This window comes from Cannabis sativa, chromosome 1, assembly GCF_029168945.1.
Source record: "Cannabis sativa cultivar Pink pepper isolate KNU-18-1 chromosome 1, ASM2916894v1, whole genome shotgun sequence".
NCBI classification, from domain to species: domain Eukaryota; kingdom Viridiplantae; phylum Streptophyta; class Magnoliopsida; order Rosales; family Cannabaceae; genus Cannabis; species Cannabis sativa.
In genome coordinates, this window is record NC_083601.1 from 42,864,438 (window position 1) to 42,880,645 (window position 16,208).

The 16,208-nt window shown below is 32.5% G+C and overlaps 2 protein-coding genes across 4 annotated transcripts; one reads left to right on the forward strand and one right to left on the reverse strand.

Annotated features, from left to right (window-relative positions):
* The first annotated feature begins 4,149 nt into the window (after positions 1–4,149).
* Positions 4,150–6,524, forward strand: LOC115707151 (small ribosomal subunit protein uS2). Of its 2 annotated transcripts, none has more exons than XM_030635017.2 (5): positions 4,150–4,512; positions 5,202–5,464; positions 5,546–5,743; positions 5,850–6,069; positions 6,178–6,524. In XM_030635017.2, exons 1-5 carry the CDS (start codon positions 4,365–4,367, stop codon positions 6,264–6,266), a joined length of 918 nt encoding a protein of 305 aa, XP_030490877.1. In that variant the 5' UTR covers positions 4,150–4,364; the 3' UTR covers positions 6,267–6,524. The 2 variants fall into 2 exon arrangements, with proteins under 2 accessions (XP_030490877.1, XP_030490878.1); XM_030635018.2 differs by having other exon boundaries at positions 6,184–6,524.
* A 2,485-nt stretch (positions 6,525–9,009) lies between these two features.
* LOC115707158 (phosphoinositide phosphatase SAC2) lies at positions 9,010–15,264 on the reverse strand. Of its 2 annotated transcripts, XM_030635022.2 has the most exons (17): positions 15,093–15,264; positions 14,780–14,989; positions 14,164–14,368; positions 13,914–14,079; positions 13,045–13,267; positions 12,706–12,782; positions 12,305–12,492; positions 12,125–12,222; positions 11,848–11,981; positions 11,638–11,757; positions 11,093–11,459; positions 10,787–10,908; positions 10,523–10,636; positions 10,220–10,393; positions 9,868–10,041; positions 9,657–9,753; positions 9,010–9,496 (listed from the first exon to the last, which is right to left on the reverse strand). In XM_030635022.2, the coding sequence occupies exons 2-17, from the start codon at positions 14,861–14,863 to the stop codon at positions 9,410–9,412; spliced, it is 2,430 nt and encodes an 809-aa protein (XP_030490882.2). In that variant the 5' UTR covers positions 14,864–14,989; positions 15,093–15,264; the 3' UTR covers positions 9,010–9,409. The 2 variants fall into 2 exon arrangements, with proteins under 2 accessions (XP_030490882.2, XP_060964371.1); XM_061108388.1 differs by having other exon boundaries at positions 14,780–15,264.
* Between the last annotated feature and the right edge of the window lie 944 nt (positions 15,265–16,208).

Below are 16,208 nucleotides of genomic sequence, written 5' to 3' on the forward strand. Positions count from 1 at the left end.
TGTAATAAAACACATTATATCAAAAGTAGGCTGACTACCACCATCATTCTACAATAAAAAACAAATCATAAACCAAAAATGTTACTGATTTCTAAATATAACAAGTAAACTACAATAAAAACTACAATAAAAAAAAAAAGTTACCTTATTCTCTATATTCGTAACATCTAAAACTTCCTCAACTTGTATATAATTTCACATTACACTACAAAAATAATAAAAATAATCCTAATAATTTACACCAATATTAAAATTTAAAAAAGTTACCTTATTATCTACCAACATTTCATCCCCAAACTTTTTCAACCTAAACAAAAGTTTAACTTTATATTACAAATATTATCAAAAATAAACAAAACAGTTTACACAAAACGAGTTTACATAAAAAACAAATTTACATAAAACCCAATAATTAATCTAACAACTAATTAAAAAAAAAGTAAACATAATAGTTTCTTAATTAACTAAAATTACCTCCACAACTGGCTCTTCTTCATTTGTCAAAACAAGGTCATCATCATTCTGAAAATAAAATACAATACACACAATAAAAACACAGCATTATAACTAATCACATACTCAATAAATAAAAAATACACACTATCAAATAAAAATAATCTTAAACACATACCATATTAAAAGTATCCTCATCGCTCACTACAACATTTCCACCATCATTTCCACTTAAAAAGCAATTTCTCAACTCATTGAACTTCATGTCCAAATAAAACTTCAAACTTCCATCAATTTTTGCATCGATATAAGACTTCATATTCAACTCACATTCCTTAACACTACACTTCATCTCAGTACTCAACAAACTCAAAGACTCATCAATTTTTGTTTGATTACCAACAAGCATCTTCACATTGTTCTTTAACTCTACTAGATCAGATTTCCCCACACCATAACTTCTCTGTATACCAGATGGGTCACCTTTCTCATAATGCTTCCTTTGTAATGGCTCATCATCAAAATCATCTTCGAAGTTTCCAACAAGGGGGAAATCAAAACCTTCAAGTTTCATCATCTTCCTTTCAACATCGGTGGGGAGAATAGCTTGAGCTTTCACTACAAAAAAAAAAAAAGTAAAAAAACGAGAAAAAGTAAGCATATAAGTTTACAAAAAATATATCACACCAAGAAATTAAAAACAACTACATAATTTTAATAAATACTTATTTACCTTTGATGACATGAAAATTTTCCTATCCAGCTCCCCAGAGTTAGGATTTCCAGTACTTGACCACCTACAAATCCTATACTCTTGCGAAGCATCATATTGGCATATAGATGCCTTAAGACATAACGGAATAGTTTCATACAACCGAGACCATAAATGCATAAGGGAAACCGGTAACTTGTATGTTTTACTATTTTCTTTCGTCGTTTGCGTTTCACCTTAGCTTTTCCCCTTACCACATGAATCATCAGACAAATCGTTCTTTTTCTGCCCCTCAAAGCAATCATCAAATTGTGCAATGTAAGATCAAAAACAATTTTCCCCCAAGGGAAACTATCATATTCACCAAGCCCCACAATATTCATCAACTCATCAGAAACTTTTTTTACAGCAGGACTACAAATCAACCCATTGGTAAGAAGGTACAAAATTGCCATTTTAACAGCATACTCATCACTCTTGAACTCACTAAACATAAATCTTTGTTCAACCGCACCATGAGTGACTTGCGCTTTGCTCGAAAAATACTTATCAACAAATGCATTCTCCCTTTTTGCATACTTTTTCATATCATTATCACCATTACACAAGAAACCGGTTATGACCGCAAACTCGGCCCAAACTAAACCTAAAATTTTCACACCCAAACTTAAACCACATCTCCTTCTCATTTTTTTGATGTACCTCCTGCTGCAGCATTATGTATTAACTCGAGGTTGATATAAAATTGGTTTCATGTCTAACAAATGACCAAAACATGATTTACGAAAAAGCCTAATTTGTTCGGTGGCTCAACTTAGCATTGATATTTGCAATCACTTTGTTCTCCAATGTATTAGGGAAGAAAATCATCTTACCCTTAACACGACTCTCAGGTTTAAAATATTGCTCCCACTCCTACAAAAATAAATAAACACATAAATCAACATAAAGATACTGTAAACTAAACTATAACAAAAATAACACTAAAAAAGCATTTTTTTGACTATAAACTAACACGTATATACATTCTACTAGAAATAAAACACCCAAAAATCCCAAATAAAAAGCAACATAAAGATTACGTAAAAAACTAAACTATAACGAAATAACACTAAAAAAGCACTTTTTGACTACAAACTAAAACGTATATACATTCAACCACAACTACAAAACACAAACAAAATAGTCCAAAACATTTCAAAATGGGAAAATCAAACTTATAAAGTGAATACACCAATACATATTTAACTCTGAGAAGAAAAAACAAAAACTCGTGGGTCTTGATCCCAATATTGATTATCATGGTCATCACATTCAAAACAAGTTCCTAACAATGCAATTAGTTGCACAATCTACACAAAATTTACGAGTCCTTTTTTTAAAGATAAATATATGTAATGTCTTAACAACTTGATAATTAGTTAATTACAACACTTAAACAAGATACATGATTAAATACTAGCAACACTCTTCTTATGGCTCTATTTCACTCACTGTCTACTCACTATTCTCATTGTTTATCAACATGTACGATAAGGGGAGAACAATATAACATTTTGGGTCAAGCTATAATTTGACATATTTTATCAACCGAACAACGTAATTGCTCAAAAGCCTTTCAATTAATCTTTGGTGTTTAAACTTTCCGATAAACCCTTTTTGTTACAATAGAAACTCGTCATAATATTAGAAGTTCTTGTTTAACAATCGTTTCGGTTTCATAAACAACTAAGTTATTAAGACCCAAGAAAATATTCCTTCCGCCAAAACAAAAACAAGAAAAGATACAAACACGGTTCATGATATTCCTTTCGCCAAAACAAAACTCATGGCCATCACGATTCATGATATTTTTTCAAAAATTAGTTTCGTTAGATATGATCGAATTTCAAGAAATCAAATTAATCATAACTTTCATCGACAAACACTTCCACTCAACATTACGTTTACCAAAAAAGAGTACATACATTTCTAATAAAACCGTAACCAATAAATCCATCAAAACAAAAATTTAAAAACAACAAAATAGACTAAAAAAATTACAATAAAATAAAAATTATATATACAACCGTAAACCCTAAAATAACCGAAAACATAATAATCACTAAAAATAAATTAATATTTGAAATGTATATACTAAAATTTATTGAACAATAAAAAAACAATAAAAAAACCATAGAAAACCCTAAACACAACTAAAAAACATCAAAAGGAAAAAAATAACACACATGCAATAACTTAAATTGAAAACCGAAAAAAAAGAACAAAAATCCAAAAACAAATCCGTAAACCATAAAATCCATCAAAACTTAATATTAAATCAGACAATAAACCAAAAAAATTACAACAAAATATAAAATATATATACCTTAATACTATCTGGAACTCCAATCTCCAAATCGTCACTATCATATTCAACATCCTCTTCTTCAATCACTTGCTTCATCTTTTTCAACGGACGATCTGCATGTTTCCCCTTCTTAGACCCGACATTGTTCCTCTTCCTCTTCGAAGAAAGCTCAGACTCTCACTTATCCACTACCCTCGGACATTGTTTCTTTCGATTTGTTCTTCGGATTCATAGCCTTGGAGGACGCGGATGGAGATGTAGACGAACGTGTTTTCACCATTACTAAACGTTTAGAGAAAAGAAATGAAGTTGGGAAAAAATGAAAATAACACTTATATTGATAGGTATATAGGCGGTTTGGGTTTACAACCCACCTTTTGGGTGAAAATTTTAAAAAAATTCAAAAACTGAAACGTGCCCACGCGCCCACACTGATAAGACGCCTATCACATTTCAACTGACACTTACGTCAGCCCCTCTCATCCACTAAGCGTGTTGAAGAAGCCAAAAAATAAAAAAATTGTATAAAAATCAAAAACGGTAAAACTGACGGTAAACTTAATAATTTAAAGAGAAACGGTATTATTAGAAATAAATGGGAAAAAACGTGTCCCAATGTAATTTTCCCATTTTAAAAGCCACATTATTTATGTAATTGAGATGGTAAATAGGCCCAATAATAAGGGTGAGTAATGGTTGCTTGCTAGGGTTTGAAGTAGTGCAGGCCCATGTACAAAAGCCCATCATTATATAATACATCTTGAAGTAGCATCTTCGCAGACTCTCATCAAGCAATTAAAAGGAAACTGCTTCTGCTCACAGCCTCCATTGCGATTCTCAGTGTCAACCATGGCGACCGGAAACTCCACTGCCCCGCCGCGTCAGCTCTCTCAGAAAGAAGCTGACATTCAAATGATGTTGGCGGCCGAAGTTCACCTGGGCACCAAGAACTGTGATTTTCAGATGGAGCGTTATGTTTTCAAGCGGAGAAACGACGGTAGATTCATCTTGATTGTTTTATTTTCTGTTAGTTTTGTTTCGTTATTAAGATGAATATTCCCCCTAAAAAAAGTGTAAAAATTAGTCCTTTATTCTAATAGTGTCTTACAGTAGAGTCGATGAAGTATTGGGTTCGCTCGATTCTAACCTGAAAAGGATAAACTGGACGTTTTGTTGTATATCTTCATAAATGCATTCGTACTCTGCTTGTTTTGTTTTATTTTGACTCTAGTTTTGAGGTATTCTATAGATCTCTGTTCAATTTTATTGTGATTTGTTTCCCTTTTATCATCATGAAATCTAAGTGAAGGAATTTGTTCAACTTTTGCGTTTGGGAAAATCCTGAAATTGCTTTCTTTTTTAATGTTGCAATTGTTTGTTTCAGAAATTATTGTGGTTGAGTAATGTAGGAATATATAATGGGTATTTATTTTTTATTATTGAAAAGCCAAACCTAGTTAATGTAGATCACTATAGTTTTGCACTTTTTGAGAATTTGCGTTCGAATAATCCTTTAATAGGTTGCATTTGTTCTTTTGTTTTTTATTTGATTGTTAATTTATTCCTAGTGCAAGTATTTTGAAGGATGAGTGGAGGTGTTTATAATGGTTGTTAGGCTAAATGTAGTTAATTGAGAACACTGTAGTTTCTTACTGTTAACAAAAACGTTGTGTCTTATGCATTTAGGGATTTACATTATCAATCTCGGAAAGACATGGGAAAAGCTTCAGCTTGCTGCCAGGGTTATTGTTGCTATTGAGAATCCCCAGGACATGATTGTCCAGTCTGCAAGGCCTTATGGTCAAAGAGCAGTGCTTAAATTTGCTCAGTACACTGGTGCTCATGCCATTGCTGGAAGGCATACTCCTGGTACCTTCACTAATCAGCTCCAGACATCTTTTAATGAGCCTCGTCTCCTAATTCTTACTGACCCAAGAACTGATCACCAGGTGATTACTGCATTCCAAACAGCTTGCATTGTTCATAATTATTTTATAATGGATAATTCTGATTGTTTAACTTTCCTGCAGCCCATCAAGGAAGCTGCTCTCGGTAACATCCCTACCATTGCTTTCTGCGATACTGATTCACCAATGAGGTACGTTGACATTGGTATCCCTGCGAATAACAAGGGGAAACACAGCATTGGGTGCCTATTTTGGCTTTTGGCAAGGATGGTTTTGGAGATGCGCGGCACAATCCGCGCTGGGCACAAATGGGATGTTATGGTAAGGACTAAACATTTTTTTTTAATAAGTTTAATTTCAAAGTTAATACAAGTCTTGCCTTTTTAAAACATATTTGCTTTGGATTGATTCTTGTTTCCATTTGCAGGTAGATTTATTCTTCTATAGGGAGCCTGAGGAGGCTAAGACAGAGGAGGAAGAGGAAGCCATTGTTGGAGCAGACTATGGAGTTACCGATTATGCAACTTCTGGCCTTGCTGGCCTCTCTGCTGAACAATGGCCTAGCCAAATAGCTGATGCTCCTTGGCCCGCTGAAGTCTCAGGTGCTATTCCAGCTGTTCCCGCTGTGGGCTGGACTACTGAAGCAGGTTAGTATACCGGTGTTTATCCTTTACTGCCTTAAGTTTTGTTTTAATTTGCTGCTAAAAGGGTAGTTTTTTTAAACTATTATATTATCTTTGCTGATGTTTTTTTAGCTGCAGTACCTTTGGCTGCCGAAGGATGGGATGTTGCAATTCCACCTGCTCAATTGCCTACCGAAACTGCTCCTACAGGCTGGGAATGAGATGTCTGCTGCCTTTCATAACTTCATATCATTGCAAACCATAGTTTAAGTTAGAGATTTATTTGTTATTCTTCCAGTTTTGGACATGAATTTTGGCTTGTAGCGCACACTTAAGTTTTCAGACTGTTGAGTTCCGTACTACTTTTAGAGTGATATTTGAAAATATTTTCAAGTTTTTATGTTGAACGAAGGCTCACAGTAGATGCAAATTTTGATCATATTGGTGAGTATCACAATTTCACGATGCCTTTGTGATTATCTTACTTTCTCTTTTTTATAGAAGAATTTGATTGCTTCTAAGAAGTTTATGGCTAGGTTTCTCAGTTATTTTTTCTGATATTTCCTACTAAAATATTGCTTATAAGGTTTAGTCATTTCTTTGGTTCAAGTTTGTGTATCTTGATGGTGCTCATGTTCTCAAGTTCTGTAACATCTTGTCGATGAACACTTTTGGCATTGTAGGCAGGCTGTTTGCGCAAATTGATTTCACCTTTTTACACATGCTAAACAGCCATTATCGATTAAGTTAACGAGTCTATCAATATAGTAAAATGTAAGTGGCAAAGCAATTTTATCATTGAAGATGGAATACCATAGCAACCAATTTATGTCTCGAACATTGAATTTTCAATTTGACATTCAAAATATAGTCTAAGATCTGTAATATTTGCAAGACTATACGGTAACCTTTGTGGTATGTGATATAATTGCTTCTATATTGCGGCTAAGTTATTTGAATTTTAAGGTTAGGTTGGTACTATCAATCTCTGGACTGAATTTTTGTGGGCTAAATATCTTTTGAATTCCAATTCGGTTTTGATCTAACTTTTTTTAAAAGTTTTGTCTAACGAGGATTGTTAATGTGTACACGTGGTATATTTTTAATAGTTTATATAATATTAATTATTTAAAATTATAAAAAATAATTAGAGAAAATAAATCAAATTTAAATTGGAGAAAAAATTATATTTTAAGAAAATAAAAAAAAAAAATTTTTCCCCAATTTCTTCTCTGTTTTATTTTTTTTTATTTTTTTTATCACCACTACTATTATTACCATAAATCAAACAAAAAAAGAGAGAAATAAGATAATTAAACAACTCCATCAATCCAACAAATAGGGGAATTCCCTTTTAAAATCTTAATCCCAAATTTGAAATGAAAACCCACAATCCAGTCTAGATCTAAAATTTCAAATAGCACAAACTAAAATACAAAATCAATTTGAGGGATTGAGAGAGAAGGCAGAGAGAGATTGGAGGGTGGGGAGCTGATGGGAGGTTCGCTTGAGCCATTAGTGTTTGGGCTGTCGTCAAGGTTTTGGGGTTTAGGCTCTCGGTCTAGGGTTGTCAGTTGAGGTTGTCGGTCTAGGATCGTCGGTCGGGGTTGGGTGGTGGTGATAATGGTAGTTATGGTGGTTGAAGAAGGAGAAATGAAGAAATTGGGGTTCGATGGTTCCAGTAAGTCAAAAAAAGAAGAAGAAAACAAAAAATATATATATTTTTTGGAGTTTTTCTTTTTAATTTTTAGATAATCAATATTATATAGACCGACCTTACAAAAAAATTATATAGATCAATGAAAATATGTTATGAGCTAGTAGTCCATTTTGGCATTTAAAAGACAAAATTAGACAGAAAAGTGAAGATCGAAACATAATTGAAGTTTGGAGAGTTTAGTCCCTAAAAATTCATAGGGGATTGATCGTACCAAATCTTAAAGTTCATATAGTTTAGCCGCAAATTACCCATCTTTATTTATCTATTAAGTTTTGCGCCTAGTTTTAGTGTAGTAGTTGTAACTTAAAATTGTAATTTATTGATTAAATTGGTCTAGTTGTGTATAATTGAGAATACTAATAATTTATGAGGATCGTATTGTATTAAATAATAAATAACACTATGTTTGGAAAAAATATTTTATTGTATCAATTATTATGACCATAAATTTTAAGACAATGCAAGTCGTATTATTTAATACAAAACAAATAACTCATATTATCTTGTATTATAATATTTACAAATGGTCAACGGTCAACCCCGACCCTGACTCCAGCCCCGGACCCATACCTTGACCATAGACTTGGACCCCCATCTTAAATTTGGACCCAGACCTGGCCTCGGCCCCAGACCTAGACTCAGACCTCGATCTGTACTCGAACCTGAGCCTGGATCTCGGTTATCGAACCCCGAACCTTAACCTAATTATAGACCCAGACCCTAAACGTGGACTTGGATCTCGATCCTTAGTAAAACTATTATGTCACTCACTTTTCATAAATACGTTTTTTTTAATATATTTTATTTACACACGATATATATATTTTTGCAATTATATAAATTTATTTAAAAAAAATACGATTTTGAAGTTTTAAAAATACAAAATACGTTAGTTTTAGAAAAATAATAAAGTGTAAAAAAATAATTAAAAAATAATCAGAAAATAACCTGTAAACAACATATATAATCCATAAAAAATAAAAAAATAACTAAAAAATCAATCACATGACAACTATAAAATAACTAATAAAAATGATTGAATAGCTTATTATTTTATTATTTTTTAAATTTTTAGTGTATTATGTGAAACTTTTTAATAAATAATCAAACGAGCCCCTATAAAATAATTTAATTAAAGCGTGTTTAAGCATAGCTAACTGATATGGAATATCACAGGTTGCTCAAATTTACTAGAGTTAGTCAACCTTGATTATACTAATTTTGTTGTAAATCAGTAAAAATAAAAAATTAGGTCTGTCTATAAAAATGAAATAGAAAGAAATTGTCACTTGGGAAATCTAAACATTTATTTACAAAGTCAAAAACTTGTAAGTTGTATACACAAGAAAAAAAATTGGTTAGGTCAGAGGAAAACTGAAAGAATTGTGAATGTTTGTTGGATTGTACACTAGTAGTTTGTTTGTAATGTAGGGGGATAAGTATAAACAATGAAGGATCTCATATGATGAAATCAATTCCGCTGGTACAAAATCTCCACACTAGGGTAGGGAGAGAGTTCAATTATCCTTCTTTTGATTGTTGATTTCCTTTTACCATTTATTTGCTGTACAGGAAACTCATCCTTCGGATGGAGTTGTTTAATATGGTGTAGGAATTATTGTTTTTTGACCGATTCTAGTTACCCTAATGAAAGAGCGAACCTCCATCAGAAACCCAACTTCCAAATTTCTCAAGCAATTCATCTAAGTCGGGTTTAGCTTGCTCATTTTCCTACACAATCATAAGGAGTAAGCATAAATTACATACCACAATGCAGAATAGTGTTTGAACATAATTTGAGTTTCATAATTAGGTAGTTGAAATCTCTTTTACTAATTGGAGAGGACAATAAAATTAAATTATCAAGTAAAAAAATGAAACAGCTACTCACTTTAACAGTGGACATTCCACTAGATTTTCTTGCTGGTTCATTCATATCAATGTTTAGTCCATTCACAACGTTCTCTATTGAAAGGCTGCCAAGAGACCTATATAACAACAGAGACCAGTCGCTTGCCAGATATTAGGACTTGAGAGAGTGAGTCAAAGATAAAGACTAAAGGAGTGTAAAAGCTACAAAAATGTGGAAACATGACAATCACCTTTCATTTATATCTCCTTCACAAGAATTTCCTGAGGAAGACAGCCAATCCGCATCCATAAAATTTGAGAAGTTACACTCATCGTCTTCATCACAAGAAATGGGGTCACGTCCAAGCAATTGCCCATCGTGCATGAATTTGAAAAATTGTTTTTGAATCACTGAAGGGATATACCTAGAAAATGGCAGAGCAAATCTTAAACAAACAATTGTGAACACCAAAAGATCACCTGCCTCTGATCACTTAGAGGAGACTACATTAAACAATAACACTAAACTGACTGTTGTGGCAGGAAGTACTAGAAAATAAAAAAGAAGACAACAAAGCAAATGCAAGTTGTAATACTGCGTACCTGCAAGCAGCTATGCTATCCTCATTAGTTGGAATTAGTGGTGTAGACTCCGATATACCATCGTTCGCTGCTGCTACTATTTCAGATAGAGGCTGATTGCACCCAAGTATAGGGTCGGCCTCAGGCGTGTCACTTGGAATACTTCCAGCTGAAAGTGATCTTTTCATACTAACCCTACAAATACAGCAACTTTCACCATAAGATGTTTTTGGAGGATAATTTAATTGTTACTCAAGAGACAAGGAAATAGTTTATTGTGGCTTTCTCTAAACAAGTCTTACAATACATTAGACAGCTTCTTACCTAACATTCTCATTAGGAAAATTAGAATCACGTTTCCCAACATTGTAATGTTGGTCTGAACCCAATTCCCATAGTGCAGGTTTTCCTTGTTGTGGTTGAAAGTGCCCCAAAAATCTGAAAAATCAAACATTAAGATGGCTTTCACTTCCTCTGTCATTTGTCAATAAACCTTGCAACAGATTGCCAAAGAATCATATGCAATAGACTGACAGTAACAATGCAAGTATTGCCTGGTTAATTAATTGGAGGACAAATTCAACTTACACATTTATAGCATCTTGTTTATCACGATCAAAGTAGGCATTATTACAATACCGTTGTAGAGTTCTAATGAGTTCTTGCGACTGTGCTGCGGGCTTCCATTGACCTCTTCTCTCAGAAAATATCTGTTTGTTTGGACATAATGTGGAATTTACATAAATTTTTGTATGGGATGAAAGATACGACAAAGAACAAACTACATAAAAATAACTTAGCCAGCAGTTGGGTAGGTAAGGGTGATTTGGCTAATCCAACTCCTATCTATTTTCACTTTCATAACACAAGCAAAGCAAGTAAGTAAAAAATTACCTTATTGTGTGCTGCAGAACCACCATATTGGAATGCAAGTGTGTCTCCCATGATCTCATAAATTGTCATTAGCTCATCAGCCAAAGGCTCACCAAGATTAATTTTTGGAGATTCTGTAAATCCCAAAGTAAATAGCTGAGTTCCAAGACAAACTAAACCATAGACATATTGGGCAACATTAGTACGATCTAGACAGTCGATGCAATTGGTCCTCAAAACCCCTTTCTGATTCAATAAGGGTTTGACATTGTGGCTTCTATTGGAATCACCAGGACATCTAGTATTGCAAAGTTCTATTTCCACGTTATCGGCACTCTCATTTCGAATGGATAAGTTCTCTGAAGAGAAGTTATCGGTTTTATTGATCCTAAATCACATTTTAGTGTAACAATTATAAGAATAAGAACATCAAGCAAAAAAGACGAAATTATGCCTTTTAAGATATACAGGTTCTAATACGGTAAGGTGGATCAACCACAAACGTTTAGAACCAAGAAAACACAAAGAGATAAGTAATAAGCTGGTGACCTTTGGATATAACTTACTCAATATCTGGAGATTCCAGGGGCCTTGAATTTGGGGCTACTTGACAATAGAAGATCCCAGTTAAGCTTAAAGCATATGCAGACATGTTTGCTAGCTGCCTCAGAACATTAGTTGCTTTGCTGCAAAGACAAAATCCAATTCAATCACACTAAACTTGCAGAAATTTCTACTCATTATGTGAAAAGCAAAAAAAAAAAAAAAAGCATTACCTCTTAGAATGTCTATGCAAATCCCACTGAAAAAACATGAGACGATTCTCCCTTGGCAGACTTGTATTTATATGCCTTACAGCATCTGCAAATTCTGCTCGAAGAATGGTCTCTCTAGGCTTCGTCTCGCGTGTCTATTATTAGTTATACAATTGTAACAAAAACAAGAGAATTTTTTTTTACTAATTAGGGGTTGGCATATTCATAGGAAAGAAGAGAAAGTACCATCCATTGCTCAGTATTTTAATGGTTCTTCAAGTAATGAGAAAAAATTTACCTTAATCAAATTTAAAATGATGATTGGATTTCCATATCTCTTGGCTAGATTCTCAAAATGAAGTCTTGTAGCCTCATAATTTACGTCCTTTTTGTATACTGAGGGGAACCCAAAGAGAAAAAAAATCAGAAAAAAAGTATGGAGAAAAAACTGCTAAAAAGGGGATTTTGCAATTCATACATATAATGTCAGGTTTTATGTTTATTCGTGATGTTTCCTGTGACCAGAAAAGTGGAATTGAGCCCCGAATCTGTACCACAGAACTAATTTGAGTTGGGCAATCTTCAGTAGCATTTGCAATTACAATCTGTTCTGTCTCAACGTCATTGGCGACTCTACCCTTCTCATTGACACCTCGTTTCAAGTATCTGCACAGGGAAGTGGAAACAATCATTGAAAGCATTCTAGAAAATGTGTATATGCTGTAATGATTTGAAAATTTTCTACGAAAGAAATTGAAACAAAACTGAGATATAAGACAGGCAGTACAATTTCCATGTAAGATTAAGCCAGCTATCCCAATCAACCATTTACTTGTGTGTGTGTGTGTGAGTGTGTGTTAGGGGGAATTGCGTTCAAACCTGGTGCCAGCATAATGGCGTGAGCGTCTAGCAATGAGAATTAATTTGAAGATCCGATCAGAAATAGAGAGCTCAACCTAGATGGAATGAAAAAGAAAGAAAAACTTCAGTAAAATTCCAAACTGAGAAAACATCCTGAATATTAAGGATTGGTCACTATACAATAATTCTTAGCAAGCATTCGAATATTATAAAAGCAGTAAGCTATAAGATTTCAGCAGCTTTCCCTCATTCATTTTCAAATTCCAAAATTCTCACACAAACAATCCAACTAAAATCAGTATTCAGATTATTATTTCATAGAGAGTAACCTGTTATCAAATTTTCTTAAACACATACCTGTTTAAAGAAACCATACACTAAGGCAACTGTCCATAAAGTATTATTAAGATTATTTCGGATTCCACGAGTCAAGTACTCATTCCAAACAAACATCGATTCATAAAGAAACTGTCCTGCTTTACAGTCATTCAAATTCCTTTGAAGACTATGCATGACATTGTATGAGTAGCTGTAATAGAAATCTTTTGTGAGATCCACTGTGGATAGCAGCTTCTTGTATCTAAGCCAACAAGAAAAAGAAAAAGGACAAATATATATTAGTAAAAAAAGAATCAATCAATCCAATAAAACAATGGAGATGAATAATTATAAGCATTAAATATAAATGAACAAAGAAAATTATAAAAACAAAACCAATAGAATATAGTTAGTGTTTTCCCCCAGCAAAACCTTGTCGATACCTTGTCTCATTCAAGGTGTTATTTTTTTACATCATAACAGCTCTGTCCCTGTCAATATTGCAGGAAAACACCAGAACTATACAAACAATAATAACAATGAAGGATTAAGATTTGGAAGATGTACTAAGTGTTTCATCTATAGGCGGAAAACTAATGTACCAGAGTAACTTGAGCTGGTTATGATTCTGAGAACCCAACTCATCATCACATTCACATTGCAGAAGTCTCAACAAATACAGTACAAAGTTACTTGTGTACTACTGAAATGATATAAATTATAAAACCAAACCAATTAATGTACCCCCAAACAATGAAATTCAAACCAAAAAGAAATAACCATATATACTAGAATACTGTTATATGTACAATTAAAGAATGTCTGTCTAGTTCTCGATGCTACTCTCTTATTTTCTCTTTAAAAGTACTATGTACATATTACATTTACAAGCATAATGGACTAGAGACCTGTTCTCATCCTTAGAGTAAGGCAAGTTTGACCGCACTGTAGAATTTGGTACTGGAATCATTTTGCTTTTGGAAATTCCATATATTGTATGACCACAAATTGTTCCAAGCTTTCTTCGTTTTGTGATAACAAGCATGTAATAAGGTCCCAGAAATCTAACAAAGCCTAGAACCAAAGGATAACTTATTTAGTTCCATATCAAAGAGAAAAAAAAAGATGTAAAATTATGAAAAATACAGTAAATTGTACCAATTATTCCATAACATATTGCTATAAGCTTAAGTCCACCGACAGCTTTGTTTCCTTCATGTAACCGTCTCAGAAGATCATGGCAATCATGTTCTGAGTAAGTAGTGGAATCTTCGAAAATTGTAAGCTCAGTTGGCTCTAACCGGTCAATTTTTAATACTCTCCAATGTGTTCTGCTCTTGTCTCTTCCAATCATATAAAAGTTCTGTTGAAATATGAATGATTTGTTAGTGCTGCATCATAAGTTTCTTAATAACAATCATTTAAGATAGATGAACAAGAATGACCAAAATATAAAATATTTGAGCTAAAAAAATCCTTAAATAACACATCAAAAATTGGAAAAACGCATTATGTCTGATACCCAACGGAACAAAAATCAAGATATTGCTTCAATCAAAGTCAATTCAAAACCATTCACGCTAAGTTAAAAAAAAAACCCTTCTCTAATCAAAGGAATGCTAAAAAGTCACTAATCGATATCCAAAAAAGATTATGTATAATTCAAATACATAATTGAATTGGAACAAAAACTCTAAGAAAAGAAAAAGAAGAAGAAGAGATCAGAAAATACAGGAACAATAACAGAACCAAAAAAAAAGGAGAGAGACAATACCGAGGGCGTTTCATAGAGTTTGAATTTCTTCAAATAGCAATTGTCACGGTTAAGTTTCTGACAGAGGACTTCTCCAGACGCCATTGATTTAGGATTTGAATCACCCCCGAGCCTCAAAGTGCTCGGGTTTTGTTTATATAACTTAGCAGTAACACAATTCTCCCCCAGAAAAACAAAAAACAATTTTTTTCTTTTTACTGTATGCTGAACCTATACATACATGAAACGAATAAATCTATCTATATAAACGCAGATACATACAGCAATGACACAGACTCAAAAAAGGAAAAAAAAAACAATAATAAAGACTGACAGAAAAACCAGATAGTGAACAGTTCCAGAAAGCAAATCAGAATACGTCGAAAGGTGGAAGACGAATAAGGAAGGAGAATAAGAAGGTCAGATCGTCGTCCCGGAAGCTTAGAATGGCATTGACAGCTATGGCCTCTGTATCCACACAAAAATAAAAATTGAACGAAAATAGTTTGTATTTGTTTTTATAGTCACACTAATACTTAAATTAACATTAAATTAAATATCATTATAGATATTTACCGTGCGGAATTTTATGCAATATATATCTTTTTTTAAATTCAAAACTTATTCATTTAAATTTTATATTGTGTTGTTAAAAAAATTACACTCCTTAAAAACTTATCTTTTTTTGAATAATTTAGAATGTAAATACGAATTTATTATTCACGTGTTATTTTTTAATAATATATTTAAATAAAAAATAAAAATTTAATAGTCTGAATCAATTAGAAACTGACACGTGCAGTGAGGTTTTTGGTATTTAAACTCTCAAGAATCAAATGATATTTAATATTATAAGTATTATTATTTATTTTATTACTAATTATACATTAATTTTTTTAAAAAAATGGTAGCCAAAGTGGTGGGGACTAAGGTGGGTGCGTCCTTAATCTCACTTTAAGGTCGACATTGCATATACTCGTTGATTTGACACTTAACTAGCAAGTATTTACGGAAGTTCTACAAATATAACTTATATATTATTACCGTCAAAATTTAAATTTAGAGATTTATTTGCAACTAAAAATTAGACTTAAGTATTACAAATTAAGATTTAATCACATTAAAATAATATATATTTTTTAAAAAAATTATTAATAATTAATGATTAGGTATAATTAACGCGGAAAGCCCCCTCAGTGTTGTGGGAGAGATGAAAAAAAAGATTGACTTTGAATCTATAAGACCTTTAAAATTTTGGTAAATTGTATTACTATTAAACTAAACTAAAAAAATGTATAAATAATACGGTTCATCTTCTTAATCATTACAAAATAAAAATTATAAATAAATTAACTAACACATTTTAAAAAATAACTAATTTTAAAAAAAATTATAATGATTTGAAGGGATAATACTATTTCCTTTTATGATAGTGAAATTATTTGCCAAA